At 42.0% G+C, this 19209-nt stretch overlaps 1 protein-coding gene across 1 annotated transcript in view; it reads left to right on the top strand.

Moving 5' to 3' along the window:
• Positions 1–597: 597 nt before the first annotated feature.
• LOC132401348 (dynein axonemal heavy chain 8-like) overlaps positions 598–19209 on the top strand; it is an 895336-nt gene continuing 876724 nt past the window's right edge. The window contains exons 1-3 of the mRNA XM_059983478.1: positions 598–1005; positions 8838–8987; positions 10029–10163. Coding sequence (XP_059839461.1) covers positions 598–1005; positions 8838–8987; positions 10029–10163 — 693 coding nt within the window. The remainder of the gene's footprint in view (positions 1006–8837; positions 8988–10028; positions 10164–19209) is intronic.

Below are 19209 nucleotides of genomic sequence, written 5' to 3' on the forward strand. Positions count from 1 at the left end.
CCTGTTGTGGCAGACAGAGCAAAGGTGTTCCATGAAGTGGTCCCTCAATCTGTGTTGATCCTCATCGATGTAGAGGAGACTACAATGGAAGTATTAGATAAAATAGATGAACCTGTCAAACTTGTAAGTGACCTTACCTAGAAGGACTATTTAAGGCCCTAAATGTCAGTGATGGAGGATGTGTTGGGGTAGGTGTAGGACTTGACATGGTCACAGGAATAGGGTGCAGATAGAAGATCAACGGTGGAGAGCCCTGCTAGTAGCCAATGGGGTAACATCTTTTTGAACTTGCTCCTTACCTTATCTACCAGTTTTATCTACCTTGTTTCCTAGCAGTTTTTTGAAACCTTATTATAAATCTTAATATCACTATTATGTCTTTGAAAAAGACTAAAGTTTCTGCAAAAGAAAAAGAAGATGATTCTCCAACCACTTTGGAATCAATTGGAGATTTCCTTAAAAAGCAAAGAACAGAACTCTGAGGAATTTCAACATCTTAATGTTAAGCTGGACACTATTCAACAAACTCTAATCGAACATAAAAGAATTAAGGAGAATAAATAAACTTTGTCGATACTGAAAGTGGACTGAGAAGACATGAATAAGCTCTGCAAAAAGTTATCATTATCTAATGAAAAATTAACAAAGAAGATTAACAACCTGGAAAGCAGAAGCAGAAGGAACAATCTACATACTCTGGGTTTTGAAGAATCAATTAACGATGCCCACCCCATGGAGTTCTTTGCAAGTTTTCTGAAGCAGTTATTCCCTGATTTATTGCCATCTGTGCCCAAGTTGGACCACGCTCACCGGTCACTGACCCCCAAACCAAAGTCGGGAGAGCGACCTAGGTCTGTTATTTTATGTTTTCATGAATTTCCTACTAAGGAGCTTTTAATCTGTCATACCCGTCGAGTAGGAATGATCAATTACAATGGGAAGATGATCAGATTCGTGGAAGATTATACACTGGAGGTTATGGCTGAACATGCTAAGTACAAAGCGGTCATGTCACTGCTTTATAATAAAGGGTTTAAACCCTTCCTTTACTTCCCCACATGTCTTGGAATCATTCTGAAAAATGGTGTGCTGAAATGGCTGGGATTGGTTGAACTCACACAGAAGTTTTTGAAAGCAGAAGATTAATTGTGTTATATCTCTTACAAGAACAAATATCTTTTTAATGTTTTATAGAATAAGGTTTTAACAAACTTATGTTTTGACTGTGTATATCTTGTTTTTTGATAATTTGATTTTTTGACTACTTTATTCCTATTTTTGAGGTTTTTCTGTATGTATATATTTTTTAAATTTGTTGAATCCTCTTATGTTTTGGATTTTTGATCTAAGTTTTTTTTTCTCTGTTTTGTCTTGGTAGGAACATAATAACCTTGAATGATTGGAGTTTTGTCAGCAGGATTTCTTTGGGAGGGTTGTCTTTTGGTTTCAGCATGCTGACTGTTCTTTGGCTGGGTTTTTGGCTTTGGAAGGGGGAGGGGGTGGGGTCTCTTTTCTTTTTTCTCTGGAAGCTGGGTTGAGCTACCATCCAAATTTTATGTTTGAGTATCTTATTTTATGGTTCGTTCTCTGGTTCTAATAATTTATGGTCAGATCTTTTAATTCTTCTGTTAATTAGAATTTATAATGGATCGAAATATTAATTTACTTAGTTTTAATGTGAAAGGGTTAAATCATCCTGTGAAATGGAATAAGATTTTTGCTTATATTAAGAAACACATGTACGTAGTTGTGACATCACATGCCTTTTTAATCAGTGGAGGGATCTACAATTTCATTCTTCATTTAGAGCACAATCTCGAGTCTTGATTTTTATAGATAACACAATTTCTTTTTTTCAACATAAAGTTATCTCTGACCCTAATGGGCAATTTGTTATAGTGTTAGGAAAACTAGATAATAAATTAATTGTATTTGCTAATGTGCAGTGTGGGTGACTCAGGAGTTTTCAATTAGACCAGAAATGTGCTTTGGCACCAGATCCTGAACTATACAAAAGACGTATTGAAATTGAAACTAAATTTGATCTTCTTATAATGTATCCAATTGAAAGCAAACTTTTAAAAGATAGAAGCCAATACTATATACGTGGAGAAAAAACTGGTAGACTATTGGCTAATCAATTGAAGACCTCTATAGCTAAATGGCAAATCAAAGAAATTTGCAAAACCAGTGGTGATATGACAACTGACCATTTTGAAATAAATGACACTTCTTGAGAAATTTATTCTAAATTGTATAGTAATGATTCTGTTAAAGATAATACTGCAATGAATGATTTTTTTTTTAGATGAATTAAACATTCCTGGACTTTCGGTTGATAATCAAAAGCAGTTGGATCAACCTATTTCTCAGAAGGAAATCACTGAGGCTATATGTTCATTGCGTTCTGGGAAATCGCCAGGAGAATTTTATAAAGCTTTTTCTTCACTGCTTGTACCTTATTTATGTTCTACCCTTACTGATTCCTTCAAGGTGGGGAAGTTGCCACAGTCTTTTTACAAAACTTACGTTGTGCTTATTCTTAAAAAGAATAAAAATACCACTGAATGCTCTTCAAAGATTAAAGAACAATACAGCACAGTACAGGCCATTTGGCCCACAATGTTGTGCCAACCCTTAAACCCTGCCCGCATATAACCCTCCACCCTAATTTCCTCCATATACCTGTCTAGTAATCTCTTAAATTTCACTAGTGTATCTGCCTCCACCACTGCCTCAGGCAGAGCATTCCACGCACCAACCACACTCTGAATAAAAAACCTTCCTCTAATATCCCTTAAACTTTCCTCCCCTTACCTTAAAGCCATGACCTCTTGTACTGAGCAGTGTGCCCTGGGGAAGAGGTGCTGGCTGTCCACTCTATCTATTTCTCTTAATATCTTGTATACCTCTATCATGTCACCTCTCATCCTCCTTCTCTCCAGAGAGTAAAGCCCTAGCTCCCTTAATCTCTGATCATAATGCATACTCTCAAAACCAGGCAGCATCCTGGTAAATCTTCTCTGTACCCTTTCCAATGCTTCCACATCCTTTCTAAGGTGAGGCAACCAGAACTGGACACAGTACTCCAAATGTGGCCTAAATAGAGTTTTATAGCGCTGCGTCATTACCCCGTGACTCTTAAATTCTGTCCCTTGACCTATAAAAGCTAACACTCCATAAGCTTTCTTAACTACCCTACCTACCTGTGAAGCAACTTTCAGGGATCTGTGGACATGTACCCCCAGATCCCTCTGCTCCTCCACACTCCCAAATATCCTGCCATTTACTTTGTATCCTGCCTTGGAGTTTGTCCTTCCAAAGTGTACCACCTCACACTTCTCTGGGTTGAACTCCATCTGCCACTTCTCAGCCCACTTCTGCATCCTGTCAATGTCTCCCTGCAACCTTTGACAATCCTCAACACTATCAACAACACCACTAACCTTTGTGTTGTCTGCAAACTTGCCAACCCACCCTTCTACCCCCACATGCAGGTAATTAATAAAAGTCACGAAAAGTAGAGGTCCCAGAACTGATCCTTGTGGGACACCATGCCTTCTGACTTCCTGAGTAAGCCTACCATATGGTACCTTGTCAAATGCCTTACTAAAATCCATGTAGATCACATTCACTGCACTACCTTCATCTATATGCCTGGTCACCTCCTCAAAGCACTCTATCAGGCTTGTTAGACACTATCTGCCCTTCACAAAGCCATGCTGACTGTCCCTGATCAGACCATGATTCTCTAAATGCCCACACATTCTATCTCTAAGAATCTTTTCCAACAGCTTTCCCACCACAGATGTAAGGCTCACTGGTCTATAATTATCTGGACTATCCGTACTACCTTTTTTGAACAAGGGGACAACATTCACCTCCCTCCTATCCTCCGGTACCGTTCCCGTGGACAATAAGGACATAAAGATCCTACCCAGAGGCTCAACAATCTCTTCCCTTGCCTCGTGGAGCAGCCTGGGGAATATTCCGTCATGCCCCAGGGACTTATCCATCCTAATGTATTTTAACAACTCCAACACCTCTTCTCCCTTATGCTCCAGAACATCAACCTCAATCATGTTGTCCTCACCGTCATCAAGTTCCCTCTCAGTGGTGAATACCGAAGAGAAGTATTCATTGAGGACCTCCCTCACTTCCACAGCCTCCAGGCACATCTTCCCACCCTTATCTCTAATTGGTCCTATCTTCACTGCTGTCAACCTTTTGTTCTTCACGTAATTGAAGAATGCCTTTGGGTTTTCCTTTACCCTACTCGCCAAGGCCTTCTCATGTCCCCTTCTTGCTCTCCTCAGCCCCTTCTTAAGCTCCTTTCTTGTGACCCTATATTCCTCAATAGACTTATCTGATCCTTGCTTCCTAAACCTTACGTATGCTGCCTTCTTCCATCTGACTAGATTCTCCACCTCACTTGCCACCCATGGTTCCTTCATCCTACCATTCTTTATCTTCCTCACCGGGCCAAATTTATCTCTAACATCCTGCAAGAGATCCCTAAACATTGACCACATGTCCATAGTACATTTCCCTGCAAAAACATCATCCCAATTCACACATGCAAGTTCTAGCCTTATAGCCTCATAATTTGTCCTCATTAAACATTAAGCATTCTCTATCCAAGGAAATATTGGAATGTGTGATTTCTCTGGATGAGGAGAAGGCTTTTGATTGAGTTGAATGGAATTACCTATTTAAAACCTGAGAAAAATTTAGTTTTGGGCCCAATTTTATTCATTGGATCAAATTACTTACCTCCCTCTGCTCGGGTCCTTACTAATTTTCAGATTTCTAAACCAATTAAACTCCAATGTGGAACCAGACAAGGACGTCCATTGAGCCCTTTGTTTTTTGATTTGGTATTAGAACCTTTAGCAATTGCCTTCGAGAGTCTAAAGAGATCACCGGTATCTTAAGGAAAGGTACTATTCATAAAGTCTCACTTTATGCTGATAACCTATTGCTTTTGATATCTAATGTTACAACTTCTTTATCCTCTATGTTTCTTTTACTGACTAATTTTAGTCAGTTTTTAGGATATAAATTGAATTTACATAAGAGTTGTTTCCTTTAAATAATTTGATACCAACCAATATTAACCTTCCTATTAAAATTGTAAGAAAACAATTTACATATTTGGGTGTAACAATCACTAAGAATTATAAAGATATATTTAAAGAAAATTTTTTAACCTTAATGAATTATATGAAAAATTCACCTTCTAATTGGTTGCTTCTCTCTTTATCATTGATTGCTCGAATCAATTCTATTAAAGTGAATATTTTACTTAAATTTATATACCTTTTTCAAACCGTACCTGTTTTTATACCTAAGTCTTTGATTCTTTAGATTCGATTCTTTCTTCCTATATATGGAAGACCAGAAAACCCTGATTAAATAAAGCCCACCTTCAAAAAATTAAAAAGAATGGAAGCCTTGCTCTACCCAATTTTAGATTATATTTTTGGGAAATTAACATATGAAATCTTATGTTCTGGTTATATTATGTTAATTGTGAGGATTGCCCAATATGGGTCTTTTTGGAAGCCAACTCTGTTACAAAATTTTCTATTACCTGTACTTCTCTTCTTGATCCTCTCTTCCTTTACCTTTATTAAATAAATTAACTGACAGTTTGGTGGTTAAACACACTTTGAGGATCTGGCTAGTTCAGAAAACGTTTCGGTTTATTGAGATTTTTCCCTTTCTATTTTTTCTAAATTTTTTTAAACCATCTACAACCGATCTGTTTTTTTTCAGAGAATGGGATAGATTAGGCATTAAACGATTTCAGTATCTGTTTGTTGGAGGGAATCTTTCTTCTTTTGAGCAGCTCTCAGTGAAATATAACATATCAAATACCCACTTTTTTTGATATCTGCAGTTTAGAGATTTCTTAAGATCTAAATAAACTACATATATTTCCTACTAGCCTGGAAAAGAACACAATAGATGTAATTTTTAATCTGAAACCTTTTGAGAATGGCTCAATATCTTATATTTATGGTCTGTTGTTGGGATTGAGAATGGCTCCTTTAGACAAAATTAAAAAAGATTGGGAAAAGGATTTACAGATTTCATCATCTGATGAGACCTGGAGGGCTATTTTCAAAATGGTTCTTCATCATTATGTGCTCATCATTTCCCTCCTACAATTTAAAGTGGTACATAGGGCTCATATGTCTAAAGGCAAGCTCTCTCGTTTTTTTTGCAGATATATCTCCTTATTGTGACGGATGTAATAAGACAGATGTAATAATGGAGAGGCTTCATTAATTCATATGTTTTGGTCAAGTTTGATCCTTGAAACATATTGGAAAAATGTATTCCAAACTTTTTCTGTACTTTTTAAAGTTAATTTTAAGCCCAATCCTTTGACTGCCTTATTTGGTATTGTTGAGGAAAGAGTTATAATTTTGGAGCCTTCTCATTTGCAGGTACTGTACTGGCTTTTATTTCTCTTATGGCTAAGAGGGAAATCTTGCTTAAATGGAAGGAGGTTGCCCCCCCCCCCACACACATGCTCAATGGTTATGCGATGTTATGTCATGTTTAAATTTAGAGAGGATTTGTTGTTCATTTTCTGATTCTAACCAAGATTTTCAAATGCTATGGGGACCCTTTCTGAACTATTTAAAAAATCTTTGAATTGTTATTATTATTAAAATATAGATCTGGGCTATTATTATAAAACTCTATATGGTAAAGTACTCTTTTTTTCTCTTGTTTTTTACAAACCAGTTTTGTCTTGGTAGTGGGTGTAGATTTTTTAAGTAGTATAATTAACTATTATTGCATTTCATAATTCAATTTATTTTATTTGATCATGAATATGGGATACCATGATTGTATCAGTGCGATTTATATATAGTGCATTTTGTGCTATCTTATTTTGATTTATAATGTATCCTTATGAATTCTGTATTTGTCTAAATGAAATTTAATAAAAATATTGGAAAGATAGCTCAATGGTGAGGGATGATTGGATAACAGAGTGGAATCTACAGAAAGCAGAGAGGGGGATTGGTAGGAGGGAAAGATGCGCTTAGTGGTAAGATCCCATTGGAGACAGTAGAAGTTACAGAGAATGATGTTCTGGATATGGAGGTCTGCGGGTGATAGGTAAGGACAAGGAGAACCCCTTCTTTGTTATGATGAAGTCAGGAAGGGGTAAGGGTGGATGTGTAGTAAATGGAGGAGACGGATGAAGGCAGCATTGATAGCGGTGGAAGGGATACCCTTAATGCTGCCCTCTCCTGCATTTCCTCCATTTCCCACATGTCTGCCTTTACCTCATTCCCTCACTGTCATGGACCATCAAGTAAAAGGAAGGTGGTGTGGAACTAGAGGGAGCGATGTGCAGGTCATGAGGATGAGAGGGTATCCAGAATGGGGAACGGTAAAAGAGAGACAAAAGAAGGGGTAGAGGGTAGAAACAAAGGGGAGTGATGATTGGAAGTTAGAGAAATTGATGTTTGTGCTATCAGGTTAGAGTCTATCCAGATAGGATATAAGATGTTACTCCTCAAACCAGTTGGCCTCATCAGTTACTCCTCCAACCAGCTGGCCTCATCATGACAGTAGAGGAGCTGTACAGGAAATGAAGGAGATGCCGGTGAGGGCATCATTGATAGTGGTGGTAGGGAAACTATTGATGATTTCCTCACCTGATGCTCCTCCATTTCCCATACATCTGCCCTCTCCTATATCCAAGCTGTAGTAACAGGGATAGAATCCTCCTTGTCCATCATACCTGTCACTTCATGAGCTTCTGTATCCAGCATATCATTCTCTGCAACTATTGCTATCTCCAATGGGATCCTACCAGCAGGGATATCTTCACACCCTCAACTCTCTATGTGACTTCCTTATCCACTTGTCCCTTCCTCTTGGCACCTGCGCCTGTAACTACACCTGCTCCTACACCTTCAGCCTCACCTCCATGCAGTCCTAACCAGTCCTTTCAGGCAAGGTGATGCTTCATCTGCGTGTCTGTCGAGGTCATTTACCGTATCTGGTGCTCCCAGTGTGGCCTCCTCTAAATCAGTGTGACCTGATGCAGATTAGGGGATCATTTCATACAGCACCTTCACTCTGTCCACCACAACAGCCAGTATCTCCTTGTCCACCCATATCAATTCGACTTTCCAATCCTATATCGACATGTCTGTCCAAGGTCTCATTTACTGTCATGTTGAGATCCAACTCATCTTGCTGAGCATCACCTCATATTCTGCCTGGGTAGCTCCCAACCTGAGGTCTAATTTCTGGTAATCACTCCCCTCAGATTTTACTTTCTTTCCCCCTCATTTCCATTTCTCATTCTGGTTACCCTTTCACACCTTCTCTTCTCCACCCTCATGACCTGCCATCACCACGCTCTGAATTCCCACCTTCTTCCCTTTATTCAATGGTCCATAGTTCTCTCCAATCATCATTCTCAGCTCTTTACCTCTTCCACCTATCATCTTCTGGCTTCTCCCACCCACCCACCTTCCCCCTTACTTGGTCTCACCTATCACTCACCAACCTGTACTCTGCTCACTCCCTCTCCACCTTCTTATTCTGGTTTCTGCCCTCTTCCTTTCTAGTCCTGATGAAGGGTTTTGACCCGAAACTTTGAGGATTTATATTTCTCTCCATAGTTGCTACCTGATTGGTTCAGTTCTTCCAGCATTTTTTTGTGTTTTGCTCAAGATTACCAACATCTGCAGAACCTCTTGTGCCTGAGAATAACCCCTCAGAATAGTTTTGTGGTTTTGGTTTCAATGATAAGAATGTATATACACAATGAATGAACTTTAACTTGTTTGTTTTAGGTTTCAAAAATGAATCGAGTCAGCCTTTCTTCGAACGTCAGTGGAACGAATCTGGATTTAAGTAGTTTTTCTCAGGAGAAAAGACTCAGTAAAGTTCGCCGAAGTACTGTTGGAATGCTAGCTTTACAAGAGACAATAAAAGAAAAACAGGTATTTCTTTAAGCACATGATATTTTTGAAAAATGAGATGAAACAAACAGGCAAGTAAAAAGTACCATGTTAAAGGTAATTTCTTCCACTTGTTCTGTGTCTGCCTATTCCACAGAACTCCATGAACTTTAGGACACCTCGACCCTTTCCACCATTTGGACTTCTGATTTCCTGACCACCTCTACCTTAACTTTACTATGGATGTCCAGTCTCCATTCCTCATCGTTAAGGGCTTAAAGCCCTGAGTTACTCTTTAGAACAAAATCTAACCTTTTCCTGTCCACCAATACTCTTGGATGAACTTGTTCTTACCCTGAACAGTTTCTCTTTTTACTCATTTCACTTTCTACAAATCCATGGCGTGGCCATGGGTACTTGCATTAAACATAGAAACATAGAAAATAAGTGCAGGAGTAGGCCATTTGGCCCTTCGAGCCTGCACCACCATTCAGCATGATCATGGCTGATCATCCAACTCAGAACCCTGTACGTGCTTTCTCTCCATACCCACTGATCCCTTTAACCACAAGGGCCATATCTAACTTCCTCTTAAATATAGCCAATGAACTGGCCTCAACTGTTTCCTGTGGCAGAGAATTCCACAGATTCACCACTGTCTGTGTGAAGAAGTTTTTCCTCACCTCGGTCTTAAAAGGCTTCCCCTTTATCCTTAAACTGAGATCCCTCGTTCTGGACTCCTCCAACATCAGAAACAATCTTCCTGCATCTAGCCTGTCCAATCCCTTTAGAATTTTATACATTTCAATAAGATCCCCCCTCAGTCTTCTAAATTCTGGTGAGTATAAGCTTAGTCGATCCAGTCTTTCTTCATATGAAAGTCCTGCCATCCCAGCTCTTTGCCTGTCTTTCTGCTGATAGGGTCTCAGCCTGAAACGTTGACCATACTCTTTTTCCATAGATTCTGCCTGGCCTGCTGAGTTCTTCCAACATTTTGTGCGTGTTGCTTGGATTTCCAGCATTTGCAGATCTTCTCTTGTTTGTCAATGAATCTATTTACTTATGTTTAATTTTTGAATTTAGGCAAGGTACAGGGAAGATAGGGAAAAAAGAAAAATGAAACTTGCTCAAACACATCACTATATTATTGATGTATTGGCTAAACAACTTCAGCTGCAGAAAACTGCTGTAGAAGAATTTATCTTGGATTCACTATCTGTGAGTAATAGGTTTTAAAATGTATTAATTTTTTTCATATTACTTTGCTTCTTACTTTTTTAGCTACTCCATGGAGAAACAATCCTTTATTCCTTATCTATAGGATGATAACATTTTTTATGTTTGTTTTCATACAATTTTCTCATTTCCCTTTCACCCTCAGAAAAAAAAAATGAAGTTCCATTTTAACATCACTGCTCTACGCTCTAATACCCTGGAAAATTTTCTGGTTTTAATATAGGGAAAGTTGGTATGTGTTTAGATCTTCTTTATGAACAGACAGGATTTAATCACTATACTGATTGAAGCCTGGTCCATCAATGAATAAAAAATGGCACAAAATATATTTGAACATCTTAAGATTGTTCAGAATATTTAGGAACTGAAGTTACCTAGACATCATTTGTTTATTTTTTTATGATGGAAGACTAACAAATTTGGAGTCAACAATAACTTGAACAGTTTCAAAGTGGCCTAAGACTTTGAAAGTCCTTTGAAAGAAGAGACTTACAGTAGAATTCAAGCTTTTGAGTTACATGAGATGAAGTACAGAAGCAAGTATTTAAGCCTACTGCTCAGCACAGATTTTGACTGGTTACTGGTCATTTTTCCCACAACTAGGGGAGGAAGGTAAAGTGATTTAGCAAAGACAATCCAGAATTCAGCATCAAAACAATTGAAAGTACTGTTGGCAATAGTGAGAAAGTAAATGTTTTAAAATACAAGAAGCCAGAATCAAGGGTCATGGGCATTTTTGATGGCATCGTATTGGAATAAAATGAAGAATGGAATTTTTAAATGAAATTTCTTGCTGGTCTAGAAGCCCATTATATATTGTAATCCAGATCCAACTCATTAGTACAAATGCTAAACCAAGGATTGTATATATCCTATACTTTGTTAGAGTCATTGTTTCATATAGAATATAAAAGAGTACAGCTTAGAAGCAGGCCCCTCAGTCCAATGATGTCTGTGTGAAAAGAATGACAAAAACTAAATCCTTCTGGCTGAACCTGGTCCCTATCACTCTATTTCCTATATAGATATTCATTTGTCTATCTAACAGCCTCTTAAATGTTTCTATCATATCTCCTTACACCGCTAAGCTTGGCAGCCTGAATATCCCTTGGAGTACAGTTAAGTCAATCATCAAGAAATGGAAAGAATATGGTACAGGTGTAGATCTACCTCGAGCAGGCTGTCCTCAAAAATTGAGTGAGTGTGCAAGAAGGGTCTAGTGAGGGAGGCCACCAAGAGACCTATGACAATTCTGGAGGAGTTAGAAGCTTCAGTGGCTGAGATGGGAGAGACTGTGCATACAATAACTGTTGTCCGGGTGCTACACTAGTTGCAGCTTTATGGGAGAGTGGCAAAGAGAGAGCCACTGTTCCAAAAAAATCTCACATAAAATCTCAGCTAAAATTGGCCAAAAGGCATATGGGAGACTCTGAACTCAGCTGGAAGAAGGTTCTATGGTCTGATGAAACCAAAATTGTGCATTTTAGCCATCAGATGAAACGCTATGTTTGGCGTAAGCCAAGCACTGCAAATTAACAAAAACACACCATCCCTACCTTGAAGGATGGCAGTGGCTGCAACGTGCTGTGTGGACGCTTCACTATGAGAGTAGAGAGTAAAGTGAATGCAGTAAAATAGAAGGGAAACATGATGCAGTCTGCAAGAGAACTCTGACTTGGGAAAAGATTTGTTTTCCAGCAAGACAATGACCCCAAGCATTAAGCCAAAGTTACACATGAATAGGCAACAAAGTTAATGCCCTGGAGTGGCCAAGTCAGAACCCTGACCTCAATCTAATTAAGGATTTATGGCTGGACTTGAAAAGGGCTATTCACACATGATTCCCATGCAATCTGACGGAGCTTGAGCAGTTTTGATAAAGAAGAATGGGGAAAAATTGTAGTGTCCAGATGTGTAAAACTGAGAGAGACCCTATCCACACAGATTCAAGGCTGTAATTGCTACCAAAGGTGCATCTACTAAATACTGACTTGAAAGGGGTGAATACTTATACAATCAATTATTTTGTATAACCATATAACAATTACAGCATGGAAACAGGCCATCTCAGCCCTTCTAGTCCATGCTGAGCATTTACTGTCACCTAGTCCCACTGATCTGCACTCAGCCCATAACCCTCCATTCCTTTCCTGTCCATATACCTATCCAATTTTTTTTTAAATGACAAGATTGAACCTGCCTCTACCACTTCTACTGGAAGCTCATTCCACAGAGCTACCACTCTCTGAGTAAAGAAGTTCCCCCTCGTGTTACCCCTAAACTTTTGCCCCCTAACTCTCAACTCATGTCCTCTTGTTTGAATCTCCTCTACTCTCAATGGAAATAGCCTATCCACATCAACTCTATCTAACCCCCTCATAATTTTAAATACCTCTATCAAGTCCCCCCTCAACCTTCTATGCTCCAAAGAATAAAGACCTAACTTGTTCAACCTTTCTCTGTAACTTAGGTGCTAAAACCCAGGTAACATTCTAGTAAATCTCCTATGTACTCTCTCTATTTTGTTGACATCTTTCCTATAAATCAGTGACCAGAACTGTACACAATACTCCAAATTTAGCCTCACCAACGCCTTGTACAATTTTAACATTACATTCCAACTCCTATACTCAATGCTCTGATTTATAAAAGCCAGCATACCAAAAGCTTTCTTCACCACCCTATCAACTTGAGATTCCACCTTCAGGGAACTATGCACCATTATTCCTAGATCACTCTGTTCTACTGCATTCTGCAATGCCCTACTATTTACCATGTATGTCCTATTTTGATTATTCCTACCAAAATGTAGCACCTCCATCTGCCATCTTTCAGCCCACTCTTCTAACTGGCCTAAATCTCTCTGCAAGCTTTGAAAACCTAGTTCATTATCCACAATGCCACCTATCTTAGTATCATCTGTATACTTACTAATCCAATTTACCACCCCATCATCCAGATCATTAATGTATATGACAAACAACATTGGACCCAGTACAGATCCCTGAGGCACTGGCCTCCAACCTGACAAACAGTTATCCACCACTATTCTCTGGCATCTCCCATCCAGCCATTGTTGAATCCATTTTACTACTTCAATATTAATACCTAACGATTGAACTTTCATAACTAACCTTCTGTGTGGAACCTTGTCAAAGGCCTTACTGAAGTCCATATAGATAACATCCACTGCTTTACCCTCGTCAATTTTCCTAGTAACCTCTTCAAAAAATTCAATAACATTTTGCAGCCAATAAGTGCAGCCCTATTTTGTGTCTTATATGTGTAATTAATTTAGATCACTTTGTAGAAATCTGTTTTCACTTTGACACAAAAGTGTTTCTGTTGATCAGTGTCAGAAAAAGCCAAATTAAATACAGTGTGATTCAATGTTGTAAAATAATAAAACATGAAAACTTCTGGAGGGTGGGGGGGGGGTGAATACTTTTGATAGGCACTGTATATGGTGACATATATGTACTTTGATAATAAATTTAGTTTGAGCTTTGATTTCCTTCAGCTTTTTGTTTGAAATAGTTTTGAAACATTTCAAAACAAGCTGATCCAGAATTCAGGGCCAGCATGTTCCTACGAGGAAGGAAGACAAGGTTCAGCAATGTTGGGTGAAGAGAGATGTTGTAGATTTAGTCAAATGGAAAAAAGAAATAGAGGTAAGTTTTAGGAAACTAAAATGAAACACGACCCTTAAGAAAATAAAAGGAAGCAGGAAAAAATATCAGATTAGAAGTCAGATGAGCCAAAGGCGGCTTTGAAGTGTCTTTGGCAAATAGAATTATTGAAAATTCCAAGGCATTTTATGCATAATTAAAAATGAGAATAGCTAGAGAGAGGCTACGTCCACTCAGAGACGATGGAGGAAATTTATGACTGGAGACTGAGGAAGTGGATGAGTTACTAGGTAAGTATTAATATTCACCAAGGAGAAGCACATGGGGAATATAAGATCAATGTAGCATACAAGGGTGATGAGAACCTGCAAAGTGAGTCAAGGGAATTTGGTGCTACTTTAAAAGACGGGATTTCTGAGGGAGTGGTGGGTGGGGTGATCTCAGGAATGCCACATGCTAGTGAGGCAAGATATAAGAAGACAGTGCATTTCAACACTTGGCTAAGGAGATGATGCAGGAGGGAGGGTTTCAGGTTTTGGATTATTAGGTTCTCTTCCAAGGCAGATAGGAATTGTACAAATGGGACATTTTGCACGTGAACTAGAGTGGGGCCAATATCCTTGTGGCAAAGTTTGCTAGTGCTGCTTGGGCTGTTTAAAGTAGAGCTGCAGTGGGAGGGAACCAGAGTGGCAGGGCGGCAAGTGGAATGGATGTTGGGAAAGTAGATGTTAAGCCTACAAGCAAGGACAGAAATTAACTGGTTGGTAAGCAAGGTGGGGCTAATATTCTAAGATGCATCTATTTCAATACAAGAGTTTAGTAGGGATGGCAGATGAACTTAGAACTTGGATCAGTACATGGAATTACGATGTAGCCATTAGGGAGACTTGGTTCCAGGAGGGACAGGACAGGCAGCTGAATGTTTTGGTGTTCCAGTGTTTTAGACATAATAGAGGGGAAGGTGTCAAAGGGGAAGGGATAGCATTGTGTATCAGGGAAGATGTCACAGCATTTCTCAGAGAGAACACATTGGAGGGCTCTTCTGCTGAAGCAATATGCATGAAATTAAAGGATTAAAAAGAGACTATTTATGTTGTAGACTGCCCAATAGAGAAACAAGTTTGTAGGGATATAGCAGACAGTTGCAAGATATATAAGGTTGTGATTAAAGGTCATTTTAACTGTCCACATATTGTCTGGGAATCCCATACTGTAATGATATTGGATGAAAAAAAGTGTGTCAAAAATGTTCAGGAAAGTCTTCTTATTCTGCAGATGATCCATCTAGAGAGACAATGATAATGGATCCCCTCTTGGGGAATGAGGCAGGGCAGGTGACCAAATTGTGTGTAAAGAAACATCTTGGATTTAGTGATCATAATTCCATTAGTTTCAAGATAACTATGAGGAAGGTAGAACTGGTCACTGTGTTGAGATTGGAGTAAGGCCAGTTTTGATGGCATCAGAAGGGATCGGGCAAGGGTAGTTTGGGATGGATTGTTTTCCAGCAAATAGATGCTTGATAAGTCAGAGGCTTTCAAAAGGGAAACATTGAGAACACAGAATCTGTATGTTCTTGGTTGAATATAAGACAAGGCTAACAGGTTTAGAAAACTTTGGTGATTAAGGAATATAGAGGCCTTGGTAAGGGAAAATAAGGAGGTATAGGCATTTAGGATCAAAAGAGGTGTTTGAGGAGTATAAGAAAATTATGTGATTGTGGCGACCCACTTTCTACACAGGCGAACTGGCTCACAAAATGGTGCGCACATCGGCAGAGAGGCCAGCCCCAAAATGGTGCTGGGCTGCCTTCTTCACCAGCAAGGGGAGAAAGCCCATGCGCGGGAAGAAACTTCTTTAATGCACCTCTGATGTCATTTCCGCCCAGTGAGGGCGGGAACAGAACTGCGTAAAAGCCAGTGCTGCAAAGTTTGAGAAAACTAGTCTCGAAACAACTTACGGACTGACTGCATGTTGTTATTTCAGCACTATGTGTAGCACATCACTACATTGGTGACCCCAATGGTCCAAACAGGATTTGGACCAAAGATAATCGACTCTTCATCAGTTCACGCTGTTTCACTAAAACTACCAGCTTTCTGGACGCTGTGAGCAAAAGCCCAGTTCCAGATTTGGCAGATATCTTTTGATTCCACATGTTACTATTACGTGGTGAGATCCCTTGACCAGGAGACAGCCGCCCAGGTTGAGGATTTCATACAGTCACCCCCGGAAGAAGGCAAATATGCAGCATTCAAAGTGCTGCTCATAGGGACCTTTGGCCTCTCATGACGTGAACGAGGTGCCCGCTTGCTGCACCTGGACGGTTTGGGAGACAGGCTGTTTCAGCATTAATGAACGAGATGCTGGCCCTGGCTGCAGGACACAAGCCCTGCCTCATGTTTGAGCAGGTGTTCCTAGAGCAACTGCCCAAGGACATACATCTGCTGATGGCCAACGCAAGTTTCAGTGACCCCCAGAAGGTGGCAGCCCGGGCAGACATGCTGTGGAAAGCCAAGAGGGAGAGTGGGGTGTCCTTCGGACAGATTACCAAGCCATGTGCCCAACAGCAGACCAGACCAGGCCCAGCAACGGAGTACACACAACCCAGAGGCAGGAGTGAGGAGGCCGATGAACAGTGGTGTTTCTACCACCAGTGGTGGGGCACAGAAGCCTGCCATTGTCGCCTGCGCTGCAAGTTCCCGGAAAACACCAGGACAGCCCCTTGTCTGTCTGGGACAGACAGTCGGGACGCCGCTTCTTGATTGGCACTGGAGCGGAAATCAGCATCTTACCCCTGACGGGGTATGACACCCGCAACAGGGAGCCAGGACCCACCCTGAGGGCCGCAAATGGCAGCACGATATGGACCCATGGCACCCACACAGTGCAGCTGCAGTTTGGCGCCAGCAGGTTCACGTGGGACTTCACACTGGCCGCCGTGGCCCAACCACTCCTGGAGGCGGACTTCTTGCGTGCTCACAGCCTGCTGGTCGACTTGCAAGGGAAAAGACTGGTCCGTGCCAAGACTTCTCAGACGTTCTCCCTGGGTGAAGCCAAGTTACCGGCCCCACACCTGGACTCCATCATGCTGTCTGACAATGAATTCACCAGAATCCTGGTGGACTTTCCATCAGTTCTGGCACTGCAGTTCACAGCAGCCATGCCCAGACATGGAGTGCAGCACCACATTTTGACAGAGGGACCACCCCTCCACGCCTGCGCAGGAAGGCCCCCCCCGGACAAGCTCTGCCAGGCGAAGGAGGAGCTCAAGAGGATGGAGGAATTGGGGATCGTACAGATGTCCAACAGCTCATGGGCCTTCACCCCCCCTGCACGGTGCCCAAAGCAGCCAGGGGCTGGAGACCATGCAGCAACTATCGTAGACTGAACAGGGCTACAACTCCAGACTGCTACCCCATGCCGCACATACAGGACTTTGCAGCAAACCTGCATGGGGCAAGCATCTTTTCCAAAGTAGACCTCGTCTGGGGATACCATCAAATCCCAGTACACACTGAAGACATCCCCAAAACAGCACTCATCACTCCATTCGGCCTATTCAAATTCCTCTGAATGCTGCACAGATGTTCCAGTGGCTAATGGATGCAGTGGGACGTGACCTGGACTTTGTGTTCATCTATTTGGATGACATCCTCATAGCCAACAGTAGTTGTCAGGAGCATCTGTCCCACCTCTGCCAGCGCCACTCCCACTTGAGTGATTTCGGCCTCACAATCAACCCAGCCAAGTGCCAGTTTGGACTCGACACCATTGATTTCCTGAGGCACAGGATTACCAAAGACGGCAACACCTCTGCCTGCCAAGGTAGACATGATCTGCCACTTTGCCCGGCCCAACACAGTCAAAGGCCTGCAGGAGTTCGTTGGTATGCTGAACTTCTACCACTGCTTACTCCCCTCAGCAGCCCGTATCATGAGCCCTTTGTTCACCCTGATGTCGGGTAAAGGCAAGGACGTTACTTGGGACGAAGAGGCCGTGGCCACTTTTGTTAAAGCCAAGGAAGCCTTGGCAGATGCCGTGATGCTGGTGCACCCCAGAACAGATGTTCCAACTGCCCTCACAATGGATGCATCCAACACAGCAGTCGGGGGGGGGGTTGCTGGAGCAACTCATCGAGAGGCGCTGGCAACCCCTGGTGTTCTTTAGTAGGCACCTACAGCCACCCGAACGCAAGTACAGTGCTTTCGACTGGGAGCTGTTGGCACTATATCTGGCAATCCAGCATTTCAGGTACTACTTAGTTCACCGTGTTCATAGACTACAAACTATTGACCTTCGCACTCATGAAGGTGTCCGATCCCTGGTCGGCCCGCCAGCAGTGACATCTGTCCTACATCTCCAAGTACATGATGGATATCCAGCATGTCTCGGGAAAGGACAACGTCATGGTGGTTGCACTCTCCAGACCAGCTATCCAGGCCCTGTCCCGGGGGGTGGGGGGGGTGGACTATGCAGCACTGGTGGAGGCGCAGCAGGCAGATGACGAAATGCTCAGCTACAGGACCACAGTCTCGGGTTTGCAGCTGCAAGGTTTCCTCGTAGGCCCAGGTGAGAGGACCCTCCTTTGCGACGTGGCTACCAGCCAACCTTGCCCCATTGTTCTGGCAGCCTGATGGTGGCGAGTTTTCAACTTCATGCATGGCTTGGCACACCCATCTATCAGGACAACCATCTGGATGGTCTCCAGCAAGTTCGTGTGGCACGGACTTCGCAAACAGGTCAGTGAATGGGCCAAAATATGCATGCAGTGCCGAACAGCCAAGGTGCAGCGGCACACCAAAGCCCTGCCGCAGCAGTTCGAACCCACCCGCCAGAGGTTTGACCACATTCATGTGGATATCGTGGAGCCCCTGCCAGTGTCACGGGGAGCGCGGTGCCTCCTAACTATGGTAGACCAATTTACGAGATGGCCAGAGGCGGCCCCGCTCACCGACACCACCGCAGATTCCTGCGCCCGAGCGCTGATTGCAACCTAGGTAGCACGCTTCGGGTACTGGCCCACATTACCTCCAACAGAGGTGCCCAGTTCACCTCTAGCCTGTGGTCAGCTGTGGCCAGCCTGTGGGTAACACAGCAACACCACACAACTGCCTACCACTCACAGTCGTATGGACTAGTGGAACGCTTCCGCCATCACTTGAATTTGGCTCTCATGGCCCGCCTGAAAGGGCCTAACTGGGTGGACGAGCTTCCCTGGGTCCTGCTTGGAATCTGCAAAGTGCTCAAAGAGGATCTGAACACCTCATCGGCTGAGCTGGTGTACAGCGCACCCTGGTCGTTCCAGGAGAATTCATACCAGCCCCAAGAGGGCAAGAGGAAGAAACCACAGCAGTCCTGGACAGACTACACAAAAGGCTCTGCAACCTGGCCCCCGT

Source organism: Hypanus sabinus, chromosome 10 (genome assembly GCF_030144855.1).
Source record: "Hypanus sabinus isolate sHypSab1 chromosome 10, sHypSab1.hap1, whole genome shotgun sequence".
Taxonomy (NCBI): domain Eukaryota; kingdom Metazoa; phylum Chordata; class Chondrichthyes; order Myliobatiformes; family Dasyatidae; genus Hypanus; species Hypanus sabinus.